Below are 14,967 nucleotides of genomic sequence, written 5' to 3' on the forward strand. Positions count from 1 at the left end.
CCTGGGGGTGCTAGTCCTAGTGGGGTTCAATCAGAAGCTGGGTGTGGTCTTAACTAGGGTGACCGTGTAAGCAAAGAGACGTGAAGAGGACTATCTGGGGTACAGGGAGCTAAAAGAGGAGGTGCTAATGGTTGGATTTTGCAGTCTTATCTCTGTGTGGTCAAAGGCAGGGGGAAAATGTGATGAAGTGCATGGCGGGGATGGTGGTGCTGGTGGTAATGGGGGTGGAGGTTGATGGTGATGATAGTGGTGGTTGTACTGACGGTAAAGGCAGTGGTGACGGCAGGTGGAGGTGGTGATGATGGTCATGGGGGAATTGGTGGTGGCGGTCATGGTTATGATGGTGGTGGCAGTGATGATGGTGGAGGTGATGATGGACCTGGTGGTGGCGATGGTATGTTGATAGTGGTGCTGATGGTGGAGGTCACACTGGGGTTGATGGTGGTGGTGATGGTGGGGGTCGTGGTGGAGTTGATGGTGGTGATGATGGTGGGGGTCGTGGTGGAGTTGATGGTGGTGGTGATGGTGGGGGTCGTGGTGGAGTTGATGGTGGTGGTGATGGTGGGGGTCGTGGTGGTTGATGGTGGTGGTGGTGATGGTGGGGGGGGGGGGGGGGGGTGGTGGGGGGGGGGGGGGGGGGGGGGGGGGGGGGGGGGGGGGGGGGGGGGGTGGGGGGGGGGGGGGGGGGGGGGGGGGGGGGGGGGGGGTCGTGGTGGAGTTGATGGTGGTGATGATGGTGGGGGTCGTGGTGGAGTTGGTGGTGGTGATGATGGTGGGGGTCGTGGTGGAGTTGGTGGTGGTGATGATGGTGGGGGTGGGGGGTGGGGGTGATGGTGGGGGTCGTGGTGGAGTTGATGGTGGTGGTGATGATGGTGGGGGTCGTGGTGGAGTTGATGGTGGTGATGATGGTGGGGTCGTGGTGGAACTGGTGGGGGTGGTCATAATGATGATGGCAGAGGTGGCGATGGTGGTGGGTGGTCATGATGGTGAAAGGCCAAATGAAATCAGTGCCGTGGTTCTCAAACCCGTCATGTCGAGCCATTCGAAGCTCAGTCCAGAGGCCCTCTAACCCCCAAAGTCATTCCTCTCACACACAGGGCATCGGGACGGCTGGGAGGAGGCCTTGAGAAGGCTTTGCCCGCACACTGAGACTCTGAATTCGCAGTACTGCTTTCTGGCCTGGCTCAAATCCCACCTCCTCCCTCGAGTGGTGCAGGAGGGCGTCAGCCCCCCGCCCCAGGCCGGAGTGGCCCCGGCCTCCTGACAGGTCCACGGCCTCCCTGCTGTGGAGCCTGGCCCATGCTGAATCCTGCTGTCTCTTGAGTGGAACTGAGGCCCCTGGGGGCAGTATCTCAGATACTTCCTGTACCCTCAGTAATGCTGGGGCTGAGCCTGAACCGGCCTTTGCTGGGGGCTGTCTGACTTCAATGTTTAGAGTCATCCTCGAGAGCTCAGGGGTCAGTTGCTTCTGCCTTCTCAAATGGCCCCAAGCCTCCCCAAACCCAGTGTGAGAAGGACGGGTGACTAGTTTGATGCCTGTGGGTCAAGGCCCTTTGTGGTTCGTTTAGGGGAGGGAGGGCCTGTGAGGTGGTTAGCAGCAGTTTCATAACGACTGTCGGGGGACTGTCAGGCCTGTTCAGAGACAACACTATTATTGGCCGCACATTTTCTTGTCCCCACTCACAATGGTCCCCTGAAGAAGCTAGGCCTGAAGTTAGAGATTCATTTCATGGGGAAACTGAGGCCTAGGGAGAGCTGTGACTTGCGCAGGGACCCCCCGCTGGTTTGCGGTGAGGCCTGGAGCAGCAGCCTCGACGTGCATGTCCCGGTCCAGACGTCTTGGTGCCAAAGCAACATTCTGCCGATGCTAATGCGCAAGCAGACATCCGCCCCAAACGGGCTCTGTGGTCCAGTCAGCTTGAGAAGGCGTCCCCCATTCCCCCACCCTCCTCTTGGGAGCTGCTCCCAAATTCTCAGGAGTCCTGACTCATTTTGCTTTAACCCAGCACAGGCCAGGGTCTAGGGTCTGAAACCCCCATTTGTGCAGATGCTCAGATATTTTGTGGAAGTCAGAAGGGGCTCACACGAGTTTCCTTGTGTATGACGGGCTCCTGGAAGTGAGCCTGCATTGACCTCTGCCCTCGCATCTCCCTTACCCTTCCTACTGTCCCACCTGCCCCTTTTCAGGGGCCTCGGGGAGCTCTGACCTTGCTGAGGGGGCTTGAGCTGGGACATTGTGGGTCAGGTGCGTTTTATTACGGTGAGATCCAGTGTTGCCCCCACCATGAGGCCACCAATGGTCTTCAGAGGCTCCTCAAAATGCATCATTTATCATTTAGATTCCAAAATTTATATGCCTCAATACAGAGGGGCCGAATAGACATCAGAACCAGGAATCCAGAAAATGGCCAGAGGCAAAAATCACTGGGCCCAAACCCACATGACTTTTCTCCCTCATAAATATTCAATCTTGGGCTAAGTCTGAAAAATCCCCTGCAAGGGGTCCCAGTCAGGGGAGGTGAGGCTTCGGGCCTTCAAGGGCGGGTGACAGAGAAGGGGAAGCCGCAGGAGACGGGTAAAGCTGGAGGGCACAGGGTCCCTGCCCTTTCAGGGGGCGGCCTTTCCTCCTGCCAGAAGAGGAGGGAGATCTGAAGCCAGGACGCTGCCTGGGGGACCCCTTTTCTTCTCTGGGCCTTGGGGGAGACTGGCTCCGAGAGCCTGGCTGGAGGGATGCTGGGGACAGGGCCAGGACAGAGCCCCAAGGCCTTCTCAATGGCTCAGCCAGCTTTCCAGGTGTGAAAGGGGGTCTTGGCAGGGGCTCCGCCAGCAAAGAAGTCAGCTTCTGGCAACACCCCCTCAGGATGGGGTCGGGGGGTGAAGAGAAAAGGGGGTTGCCCCAAGGCCTCTTCTTCTTTTTTTGCCTTTTTAGGGCTGCAGGTGCAGCATGTGGAGGTTCCCAGGCTAGGGGTTGAATCGGAGCTCCAGCTGCCAGCCTACACCACAGCCACAGCAGTGCGGGATCCAAGTTGCATCTGCGACCTGTGCTGCAGCTCAAGGCAAGGCTGGACCCTTAACTCACTGAGCGAGGCCAGGTGTCGAACCTGTGTCCTCATGGATACTAGTCAGGTTCCTGACCACTGAGCCACAACGGGAACTTGCAAGGGCTCTTCGGAGAAGTGAACTTGGTCTGCTCCCCTCCTCCACCGGAGCTGAGCGCCCAACCGCTCTGCCCCCGGGCTGCTGCCCCAGCTTGCTCCCAAAGCCCTGTAGGGGTTCACTGGAGCCTGGAGGGAGCTGGAGTTCTACCTACAAGAGCTGGCTCTGCCTCGAACCCCCTTCTCTGTCCTGTGAGTGTGGCTCTTCAGGGCAATGCTGCATCAGTGCTGGGAGGCAGAGGTCAGGCTCGGTGAACCCCGGCTCCACCACTTTCTAGCTGTGTGACCCTGGGCAAGCCACTTAGCCTCGCTCGGCCTCAGTTTCCTGGTCTATAAAACAGGCACAACAAGGGTGTCCATTTCATAGGCTCGTTGGGAGGATTAAATGCGTTAATGCACGTCAAGCCCCTCGATGCGCATCTGGCATACAGTAAGTGCTCCATAAGTGCGTGTTAGCGCTCAGCACTGCTTTGGAAAGGGGTCAGTGGGGAGCCGCTCCTGTTGGCAGCGGCCAGCGTTCTCCAACCCGCACAGATTTCCCACCTAAAGCGCACCCCGCGGGGATCCGGAAATGCCAGGGAGGCTTGTGGGGACCCAGCCAGGGAGGCCTCCTAAAGCAAACACAGGCCTCTGCACCCCGGGGCAGCAAGAGATGGGCACGAGCTGCTCCCTACACGGCCTGGTTCCTAAAACCAAGAGAAAGCCAAGTGAGCTCTTTTGGGGCCGTGCCTGGTTCCCGCCAGTCCGCGGGCAGCATCGCCCACCCTGACCCCCTCCCCGGGGACCCCCACCCTGCCCAGGCCAGGCCAGCGCGCAGTGGGCGCCCGCCTTCTCTGCTTGGCCCTCGGCCGACCGCTCAGGGCCGGCAGGACGCCTGGGCAGGGAGGGCCAGGACCCGTCGCCCTCGCGGTTCCTGATGACATCGAGGGGACAGGTCCCACCCTCCGCCCGCTGCTCTGCTGGGGAAGCCGTGGCCAGAACAGCTCTGAGGGCCCGAGACGGGGGCTGCCGGCTCGCTTCTTGTCTCGCGCACCCCACGGAGGGTCTGTCGGGTGCGGTGGGGTCGAGGGGCTCAGACGCCCTCTTCCAAAGGCCTTACATCCTCCCCACTACACACCCCTGACACACACACACACACACACACATACACAGAGATACATGCCCCCCAACTACACGACACGCACACAGCACACACACATACGTGCCTCTGCATACGCCACACACACACACAACACACATATCACACATGCCCGTGTGCACACACATACATATGTGCTCATACATGCCCCCACATGTATACATATATGCATACACGCACGCACACACACACACACACACGCAGAGTACCACGATGAGATGCCTTTATAAACGTCGGACTTCTCCCGACCTGGGTCAGGAAGCCACACTCTCTGGGCCACGGAGGGTGAGAAGCCGCAGGGCTCTTGCTGCCTGCATCCTCTCCCGTCAGCCAGGCCTGTGGCTGAGGAAGAGCCTCGCACTCCAGTCGGGCCCCCTGTTCTGACCGTCCCCCAGGGGCGTCCTGGTTCAGCCCCCTCTGCTGAGCAAGTCGAAGGATGGCGCCTGGGAGGCTCCAGGGCTTCCGTCCTGCTCAGGAGCCGGCTGGCGGGACGAGGCGCCTGGATCTTATCCTGAGTGCAGTGGAAGCCACTGGAAGACTCCGGCTATTGGGGAATTCCTGTTTATCCCTTCCCCTGACCCATGGCCTTGACCCAGCATGTCTGGAGAGATGAGTTCAGGGAGGATGGAGCTTCTGGGTGACAAAAAGGCTTAAAGGAGTTCCCTGGGGGTTCAGTGGTTAAAAATCCTGTGTTAATCACTGTGGCATAGGTTCAGTCCGTGGCTCAGGAATTTCCACATGCTGTGGGCGTCACCAAACAACAATAACAACAACAAAACAGAAAAAGACTGGAAGTTCCTGTTGTGGCTCAGCAGCTTAAGAATCCAACTAGTATCCAAGAGGACGCGGGTTCGATCCGTGGCCTCCTTCAGTGAGTTAATGATCTGGTGTTGCTTCAAGCTGTGGCACAGGTCACAGACTCAGCTTGGATCTGGCGTGGCTGTGGCTGTGGCTGTGCCGAAGGCCAGCAGCTGCAGCTCCCATTCAACCCCTAGCCTGAGAACCTCCATATGCTGTAAGTGTGGCCCTAGAAAAATAAAGAAAACAAGAAAAAGGCCTAAGAAGCAGCGACCCGGGACTCTTGTGGGACTCCCATCCACCAGCACCGGGCTCCACAGCCCCACAGCGAGGGGGACACGGGGCAGACAGAGCAGCTGGTCCCTGCAGCCTCCCACCCCCTACGGCCAGGAGGGATTCATCACTCACCACAGTACGTGACCCCTGGCGGGAGGGGCACCACTAAGCCCAGATAAGTACCTCAGCCCAAGGTAGGTGGGGACACCGGGTACCCCCAGCCCCTTCTGGGCCCAATCTCTTCTCAGAGGGAGGAGTGTCGTGATGATGAGAATAATGAGACACACGGTGGCATCTGGGACTCAAAAAAAATCTGCATGCTGATCCTGCCACTGGGGCAGGCGGGCAGTGTGGCTCAGCGAAAGGGGCGCTGCCCCGGGGGTTAGAAGGTGGAAAGCAAAGCACAGGAACCACCAGCCCAGGTCCCAAAGGAGGTAAATGGTCTCGGAGCAGCCAAGGCCACGCGTCAGTGCTCAGCATCAATGCCAACAGGGTCCCTCCTCGGAACACGCTAGCTGACTTCACCCACAGCACAGCCAGACCTGGTGGCCTCGAGCTCCAGCCAGAGAGGTTGGCTTTGGGGACCTGTGGTGGGAGGCGTTGGTCTAGGGAAGGGCTGGGTCCCAAGCACCCAATCACTGCATTAGGTTCCCATCTGGCCAGAGAGGTGTTGGCGCAAGACAACCCTCGTCTCAAGACCCCAGGGACCCAAGATGCGTTCAAGGTGAATTTCTTGCTCCTGGAAGTTCATGGTGCACTGAGGTTGGACGAAGAGGTTCCACTCCTGCCCTGAATCCCTGGACCCAGCCCACCTCGCCTTCCTCTCGCACCTGCTCTGACCCTGACTCAGACTCAGGAGTTCAGCAGAGGCTGGGAGAGAGAGGGGCGGGCTGAAGGTGGTGGCCTCTGGGAGGAAGAGGTGGCAGCAGGTGGCAGGGGCTCCTCTGAGGCAGTCACAGCCTAGGGTGTGTCCCGTACAGGTGGGTGGGAGGCCAGGCCTCTCAGGGCGTGGGGAGGGGACCACTGAGTCAGGCAGCGTGCACTGGAGCTTGTGATGGGGAAGGGGCTTGGAGGGAGGGGACAGAGACGGCAGAGGGGCTGCCGGAAACCAGAACTGGTGAGGGGGCGGGGCCAGGCATTCAAGTTGGGCGCAAGTTACTCTAAAAACTGATTCTACTTCAGCCACCCACCAAGAGAGGAAGAAAACAGGTAAGTTTACTGAAATTCTGCATAAAGACGGTCAATCTGAAAGGTAGGCTCTGGCAAGTCTACATACGCGAGCCTCCACTCGCACCACAGAAATTCACAGCGCCAGGCGCTCTGGGGGGATGAGGTGATGAGACAGGATGACCGCTGCCCCCTCTTCTTGGGGACGTGCACACAGTGACATGCACACGTAAACACCCACGTTAACCGACCCAGCCCCCAAAGCAGAAACCTAAATCCAAGGAGAGCTACAACGCCAGCCCTGGCAGGAAAGATCTACAACCAGCCCAGGACGCCACGTCCAACAGGGTGTGTTTGAGCTGGGTCTTGAGTGAGCAGTAAGGACCAGGGAGCCAGGAGGGCAGCTCCCTGGATGTGAGAGGAGGGCTGGACACCCCTGTGTCCTGAACCACGTCTCCTCCTGTCAGGCCTCAGTTCCCCCGCATGACCATGGAGGCTTATTCTAGCTCAGACACCACAGGAACCTCAATTGTCCCCCTCCATGGGCATTCTAGCTGCCCCGGGGACCAAGTCTTCTCAAAGTGCCACACACTCAGTGAGAGCTAACCCTTCTCTGGGCCACCCTAAAGCTCCAAAAAGAATGCCAATTCTAAAAAGAAAACTAACTTTGCTGACTGATTTGCTCTTGAGTCTATGATTCAGGAAAGATCTTGGGAAAAATGGCATGATGGAGCCACGCTAAAGAAATAAAGGATTGGAATGGGAGGGGGAGAGAACGGAATGCAGCAGGTTCCCAGAGAGGACCCTGCAAGGCTGTTGGAGAAGACACCATAGCCCAACGGCTGCGGAGCATGCTCAGAGAGCTACCATCCACCTGGAGAGAGGACGGACCCTCCAAAACTAACATGGAACGGACCGATTGTTCACCCGATGCATTTCACCATATGGAGAGGAGGCATTGCTAATGCCAGGGCAGGAAACAAATCATAGCACACCATGTGACTCAGCTGTGAACAAAATGCACCTTTTCCTACTAAGGGAGACACTGGCTAATCACTGAACCCCTCTTTGGCGATACCTATAGGGAGTGGGTGGGATGAGGGAAAGGGTTTTATAAGTCTGTGGGTAGTTGTAGGGTCCTGAACCTTAATCCTCTATAGTGATGTCAACTGACAATATTTAAAATGGAAAGAAAAGAGCGTATCCACGTCCCCTAGAATATGGAGGGAAATACCAGAAGAAGCAACTAACGCTCAAAAGTGGTTGCCTCTCAAGAATGAGATTCGGTAGTCCCCATTGTGGCTCAGCAGTACCAAACTTGACCAGCATCCATGAGGACACAGGTTCGATCCCTGGCCTTGCTCAATGGGTTAAGGATCCGGCATTGCCGTGAGCTGCAGTGTAGGTCACAGATGTGGCTCGGGTCCAGAGTTGCTGTGGCTGTGGTGTAGGCTGGCAGCTGCAGCTCTGCTTTGACCCCTAGCCTGGGCACGTCCATGTGTCACAGGTGCAGCCCTAAAATGGAAAAAAAAAATGAGATTTGGGGAGCAAGGGAGACAATCAGGGAGCTGCTGTTTTTAATAGACTATGACTCATTTGATATTTTAAACTATCTGCATGCACTGCTTTAATAAAAATAAAAAGTAAATTAAAAAGTGGTAATCAGCGTTCAAGCCATAACCGTATTGTCTAACCATAAAGCCCTTTCAAAGGGCACGCACGGCAGCCTGACACTCTGTGGGGGCGACGCAGTCCCTCTCCCACCTCCTTCTCTCCCTCTCCTTCAAGACCCTGAGGTTCTCTTTCTCCACTTCCTACCACGCAACTTTAAAAGCACCTCACGTGTTAATTTGCGCGGCGCGGCGCGTGTGTGTGTGTGTGTGTGTGTGTGTGTGTGTGTGTGTCCTGCTTCCCCCATTGGCAGGGGGAGGGCAGGAGCGCCGTCTCGTTTCTCTCGCCCTTCCCCACGCCTAGTCTAGTCCTCAGCCCACCATCGGCGCTCAATAAATGCATGTGGACCAGCGCTGACTCGATGAGCCATCTGTGCCAGTCAGCGGGTTTTAAGGCCCATCGAGGACACCTGGGCGTTCCAAGGGGCCTGGTCGACTGGCAGCAACTCAACGAAAAAGGGATGCACATGGGAGCCCAGCACTAATGCGCATGCGGGCGTTGTAGTCCACAACGCGCGCTCAGGCACGCGCGCTCAGGCACGCGCGCTCAGGCACGCGCGCTCAGGCACGCGCGCTCAGGCAGCAGCACGCACGCTTATTGTCTGCAATTAGCGGCCCACAGGATCGGCCAAAGTGTTCTACAGCCTTTTATTGGTCTTTCAGCCAATACCCTGTAAATTAGAAGGAAATGACTGTCAGGTGGCTTAATGGCAAATCGATGGCAGAGGGTGAAAGACCCGCGCCAAGAGCCGCCAAAGGAGGCAGGGCCTCTCTCACTTGCCTGGGGAGTAGGGGTGGTTCAGGGGAGGGGGCTGGGAGGGCCGGGGCCATCTCTCCTCAGCTCAGGCCTCTTCTCCGCAGGAAGGGTGTGGCCGGCAGAGAAGCTGCAAATCGCCTAGGAGAGCCGCCTCACTCTTGGGGTCCACAGGCCTGTGGGGTGCACCCCCCAGCCCTCCCACCCGGGCGGTGGGCACCCTGCAACTTGGAGATTGATCTCCACGCCTCTCGCTGACTCGGGTCCTTATCCCGCCCTGGACCAAGAGGTTCTGCATCCCTGCTCCTCTCCCACTGCAGCGCCTGGGCCTTGGAGGGGTGGGGGCGCACTCTGAGTGGCACCCACTTCTCCTCGCAGGGTGTGTGCACAGGGAGGACGGCGCTTTGCCTGAAGCTGCCACCATCAAGCACAGCCCCAGCGCCTGGCCGGGTATTTCCATGTCTGGGTGGTATCTGCAGGTCTGGTGGGTGGAAGGACTTAGCCTCAGCGGTCCTGCCGTCCCAGGACAGGGAAACAAAGGCTCGGGGACCTGGACAGAGACCTGGAGGTCCTTGACTTTGCCGATGGGGGCAGTGAGAGGTCCTGACTCCCAGCCCTGGGTTCTTTTAACAGCTCCAGCTGTCCTGCTGTCTGATGACAAATGCACACCCGGCCTGGGGTTGGGGTGAGGCCTGGACTGAGCACAAGGCCCAGAGTGCTCAAGGGCTCTGGGGCCTGACCATCCCGTGTCTGTGGATAAAGAAGCTGTTCACAGCAAGCTCAGGGCACTGGGCCACTGCAATGCACGCTGTGTGGTCTCCCTGTGGCCGGACACCCTCCAGAATTTGAATTATTGGCGGTGGACTTGGGCACCACTTCACCTGTTAGTCCCACTGACCACCCTGTGGCTAAAGCCTATCCCCTTCCAAGAAACCTCTCAGGGCCCCAGGGCTGGGTGAGGCACCCCCTCCTCTGGGATCCCCCATCCCAGATGCTGCCCAAGCACCCTATCACCTGGCACCGAGTTGGGACCCTGGGAATGTCTGTTGAGTCACAGGATGAAGTTCGATTCACGGAGTCTGTGTGTGGAAAGTGCCAGTTAGATTCCACCTCCCATCAAGGTCAATGCCCAGTGAGGGCACCTCGGGGAACCCCTTCGACACTTGTTGCCCAGGATCCTCCCATCCCCATGGCCACACCCTGCAAGGCAAGCCCTTCTGGCGTCGCCAGCATCCCTTCCTTCCCATCCCAGCTGATTCTAGAACCCTCCTCCCAGCAAACTGGCTCCAAAAGGCTGTGGTGGCCATTCACAAAGATCTCTTGAAATCCTCTCTTAGGACTCTGGCTGTGAAAGTTGTTTGTTTGTTTGTTTGTTTGTTTGTTTTAGGCAGGGTTTGTCACTGAATTTTCCTTTTGATGGTTTTACTGTTGACACGGAAGGCTTTTGTTTCCTGAGAGAAAAGGCGTGTTTCAGATGAATTATTCACCAGAAAGAATTGACAGTGAGCAAAAAATCCTCCATTTACTCTGGAGAGAAATGCAGACAGACAGCTGCTTGGGCCAGGCTGTCTCTGAGGACACCCCCCCCCCCCCCGGCCCCGGCCAGCAGAGCTCAACAGGGGAGCTGGGGGGGGGAGCATTTGGTCTCCTACACAGGGTGTAACTTCTGCCTCCCTCTCTCTCAACCCACAAGGCGTTGCTCCACCTTCCCCAGGTCCAGCTACCTACCAGGAGGGTTCAGGGAGAGCTGGCCTCTGTTTCTGCCTCCACTAACCCTAAATAGCGCCCCCTCCTGTCTCGGATTGTCTTTCTGCAGAGGGCTGGGTCTTGGCCCAGAGAAGGATGCGGATCAAGGCCCTGGCACAGCAAAGGCTTGTGATCCCTTGTACTACGTGGGCCTGGGAACCTGGCATCTGTGCCCCTATCTCCGGAGCTCCCCTGTTTCTTGGGGTTGGCCAGTGGGAATCGCCTTCAGGACACCTGGGAGCTGGAGGTAGGTTGGGGAATTTTCTCCTCCCGTTTGCTGTTTTGGGGCTGCATCTCCAGCAGTTTCGACCACAAGGCCTGCTGATTAGCCCCCCTTTCAAGTTTCCGGGCACCCTAGGTTCCCCTGGCACTATTTCCCTCGGCCTAAGTGTGCTAACAGCTCCCACTGCGGTTAGCCTTTAAGTGTTTCAAGAATTCTATTGCTTCCTGGACCTGTCAGGGCCCCTGGAGGGAGCCACACCCCCATCCCTAGGAGGAAGCCCCGCCCACACTCCTGGAAGGAGCTCCGCCCACACCCCTGGAAAGGAGCCCCATCCGCGCCAAGGAAGGGAGCCTCTGAGCCTTGTGACCTGAGCTCTGTCCTTCCAGGCTGCTGACAGACCCGGGAAGCAGGAGCCTAGGGTCTGCAGGAGGAGACGAGGGAGGCCCCTCTGGTTGCTCTGAGGGAGGTGCGGGCGGCGTCTGCACACCCCTTCCAGGGAGCCCCCCAGCCCCGCAGGCCACAGCTGGCCGCCAAGCCACAGGGCAGGGATGGGAACATGAGCTGCTCCTCCGGATGGGCTTTCCCTGCCCTGCTGCTGCTGTTGGAGCAGGCAGCCTTATTATCAGAAGTCTGGGGCAGCCAGGGACGCAGAAGCGACTGTGTATCTTTTGGAAGAGCCTGAGCTTATTAAAAAAAAGCTGATGCAGCCCGTCTCTGGTGGGAACAGGGGTCCTAGAGGGGACTGGTGCTCCTGGGGGCTCTTGCATACTCTTCCTCCAAAACCTTCAATAGCTCCCTGAGCCTCCTGAATCAGGGGCCAGTTGCTCGGCCTGGGGGAGACAAACGCCCCCGGTGGGGTCCCTCCAGCCTCATCTCCCCCTCACAGGGCCATCCTGGGCCTGGTGCTTTGGGCTCACACAGGTGCCTTTGCCTCCCCTGCTCTGCTTCTTAAAATCTTTCCCGCTGCCCCAGGCTCTCAGCTCAAAGGCTGTTTCATCCCCATCGGAGTTAACATGACTCCTGCCTCTTCGGTCTGGTCACCAGGACACTCTCGGGCTGTTGGCCTGACGTGACCATGAGCACATTTTAAGACTTTTAACTTGATATAGTTTACTCTTTCTTCTTTTGAATTATTAAAGTGAAACCACATAGAACAACTGATTAAAAGGGTGAAGTAGAATCACTTTGGTCTTGTGATTGCTCAATACAGATCCTCTAACTCTGGGCCTTAGGGAATTTTTTGCGAAACTTTCTTAAAAACGCATTAAGATCCCTATGACCCGCTGGTGTTTTGCAACATTATTGTTTGTCTTTTGATTTTATCTTCCCCAGTGTCCCCCAGGACAGGGAGGCTTTGTGTGTGTTTTGTTGTTGTTGTTGTTTTTGTGGGGTTTTTGGTTTTGTTTTATTTTGTTTTTTTTTTTTTTTTTTAGGAGGCTAAGAACTGGAAAGCAAGGGACATAGCCAGAGTTACTGTGTCACACTGCAGGGGATGTCACACTGTGTCCTACTGTGCCATACTTAAGGCTCTGGACACACCTCTAACTTCCTTAGGCCCCAACAATAGCCACATTGAGCTGCAGACCCCAACTCAACACAGATGGTGCCCGGTAATCTTTTTTTTTTTTTTTTGTTTTTTTAGGGCCGCAGCCTCAGCCACAGCATATGGAGGTTCCCAGGCTAGGGGTATAATCAGAGCTACAGCTGCTGGCCTACGCCACAGCCACAGCAACTCGGGATCCAAGCCATGCAGGTCACACTACAGCTCATGGCAATACCCACTGAGCAAGGCCAGGGATCGAACCTTCGTCCTCATGGATACTAGTCGGGTTCATTAACTGCTGAGCCATGATGGGAACTCCACAGTAACCTTTTTTGAAAACCAGTATGAGATGGTAGTTATCAGCAAAAGATACGGTTACTGAAAGATAATTTGCTGTTTGGATCTTTCATGACCCTGTTGGAACGCTCCTATTCATCCTTCAAAACCCAGCTTAGGTGACACACTCACAGAAAAAACCTTTTCTGAGGCGGCTCTACCTCTCCTTCTCCCAAGAGAACACTGACTGCTCCCTCCTCTGTCATCTCTCTTCCTCTATCTTCCGACTATTGAAACAATGAGCATTGGTGCAGCTCTGGGCGAACACGTGAGTACGCCAGGCACTGCAAAGTGTGCATATTGTGAAAACCATTCACAGAAGGCATCTCACCACTCCCCCCACTGAGACTGTTATTGTTTACCCCCGTTTGACCGATAGGAAAACAGGGCCAGAGAAGTGACTTTCTCCCGGTCACACAACTTGAATTGGAGCCTGAATTTAGATCTAACTCCCAAACCCAGTTCCCACTCCAAACCAGCTCCTTCCAGAGCCTCCTTCACTCATTCTGCAAGGATTATTTCTGCAAGGGGTCGAATTGGAGATACAGCTGCCAGCCTAGGCCACAGCCACAGCAATGCCAGATCTGAGCCTCGTTTGCTACCGACACCACAGCTCGAGGCAATGCCGGATCCTTAGCCCACTGAGCAAGGCCAGGGATTGAACTCGCATCCTCATGGATACTAGTGGGGCTCTGAACCTGCTAGCCACAACAGGAATTCCAGGGTAGCTTTAAATTGCATGGAGCCTGACATATAATTGGTGCTCATCAAATGCTTGCTGAGCCCCCTAAAATGATGAGGGTGTAATAGCTGAGATCCACTTTAAAATATTTCAGCAAAGAAAAAGGTGCCAGGAAAAAGAAAGAGATAGAGTAACTATTAGCCAAATCTTGATAACTGTTGAATCAGAGTGAAGGTTGATGGGCGGAGATTGTACATTCTTTCTGCTGCTTCTATGCTGAACAATTTTTATAATTAAAAAAAAAGCAGAATGGGGGTGGGCAGAGGAGCCCAGAGCCAGAGCTGGGTGAGCACTCACCTTTTTATGGCTTTGTAGCAAATGATGACAAGCACAGTGAGGAACACCAGGGAGGCACAACATACCGCAATGACGATCGCCAGCCCTGACCACCAGCTCTCCTCGGCCGGACACGAGGTAGCGTTGGGAGCTGAAAGAGACAGGAGCAGCCTGAGCGTCCCCTGAACGAGTGGGTCCCGGCGGGCGCCAGAGGTGGACTGTCGTGTGACACACACCAAGGCTGGCCTCACCAGCATCCATCACCCAGATGAAGCCTCTCCAACCTGTCCTGCCGTCCCCGCCCCCACCCCGCCAGGCGGCAGGTGACATCATGGTTGGCCTCCAGCCAGGCGACGTGCTCTGAGCAGGGGTTAAGCACCGCACCCTGGGCCATCCATCCTCCCTTGGCATGAGCTAACGGACAGCAGGGTCGGGTTTAATTTCCCATGAAAAATAACAGAACACCTCATTCTCTCAGTTGGGGCATTAAATCCGCTTCGTCTGAAGGTGGGGGCAGGGAGCAAGGCTCCCTGGGGGGAGGCGGGGAGGAGAGAGAGCGAGGCCTGTCATCGGCAGTTCCTTAAGCTGATTTCTTGCAAGAGGAAAGCTTTCTCCCTTCTCGGGTTTGGTCCATGTGGTGGGAATCCGCCGCTGTCTCAGGGGGCACGGGTGGCCACAGCTTGTAAACATCACTGACAAAGCACCTGACGTGGGTGCCAAGGAGGGTCTCCTTGTCATTACTCAGTCCATGGGGTCCTTGGGCTGAGCCCCTTGGCACTGGCTGGGTGGGTGGACCTGCACACAGCTGTAGACAAGGCTCACAGCAGAGCTGGTGTGCTGGGCCCTGAGCAAAGCAGAGACATCACACAGCCTCATCTCAGAGGTTTTGGAAGACCCAGACCTAACGGGAAAGAATTGCCTGGGATTGCAAAAGGAAGGCGAGTGAGGGAAGGAGAGAGAAAAAAGAGGGAGAGAGGGGGGAGAGAAAGGGACGGGGAAGGGGTCATGAGGGAGAAAGGGAGGGAGGGAAGAAGGGGATGGATGGATGGGTGGACTGACATACAGGCACTGCTAGTTTGGGGCAGTTCTTCAAGACACCTGAATATATGTGAACGAATCAAAACTATGCCCTAGATTTAATGA

General features: G+C 56.4%; 1 protein-coding gene across 6 annotated transcripts in view; it reads right to left on the reverse strand.

Annotated features, from left to right (window-relative positions):
* Positions 1-14,967, reverse strand: part of PRIMA1 (proline rich membrane anchor 1) — a 62,806-nt gene that overhangs the window by 3,300 nt on the left and 44,539 nt on the right. For 3 of the 6 annotated variants that reach the window (XR_002346034.1, XR_002346035.1, XR_002346036.1), the window contains 2 exons: positions 13,846-13,975; positions 3,699-3,841 (listed from right to left, as the gene is read on the reverse strand). Coding sequence is in view for 3 of the 6 variants with exons in the window: in XM_021099648.1 (XP_020955307.1) it covers positions 13,846-13,975 (130 nt within the window). In the remaining 3 variants the exon portion in view is untranslated. The remainder of the gene's footprint in view (positions 1-3,698; positions 3,842-13,845; positions 13,976-14,967) is intronic. The other 3 variants (XM_021099648.1, XM_021099649.1, XM_021099650.1) reach the window with 1 other exon arrangement.

This window comes from Sus scrofa, chromosome 7, assembly GCF_000003025.6.
Source record: "Sus scrofa isolate TJ Tabasco breed Duroc chromosome 7, Sscrofa11.1, whole genome shotgun sequence".
NCBI classification, from domain to species: domain Eukaryota; kingdom Metazoa; phylum Chordata; class Mammalia; order Artiodactyla; family Suidae; genus Sus; species Sus scrofa.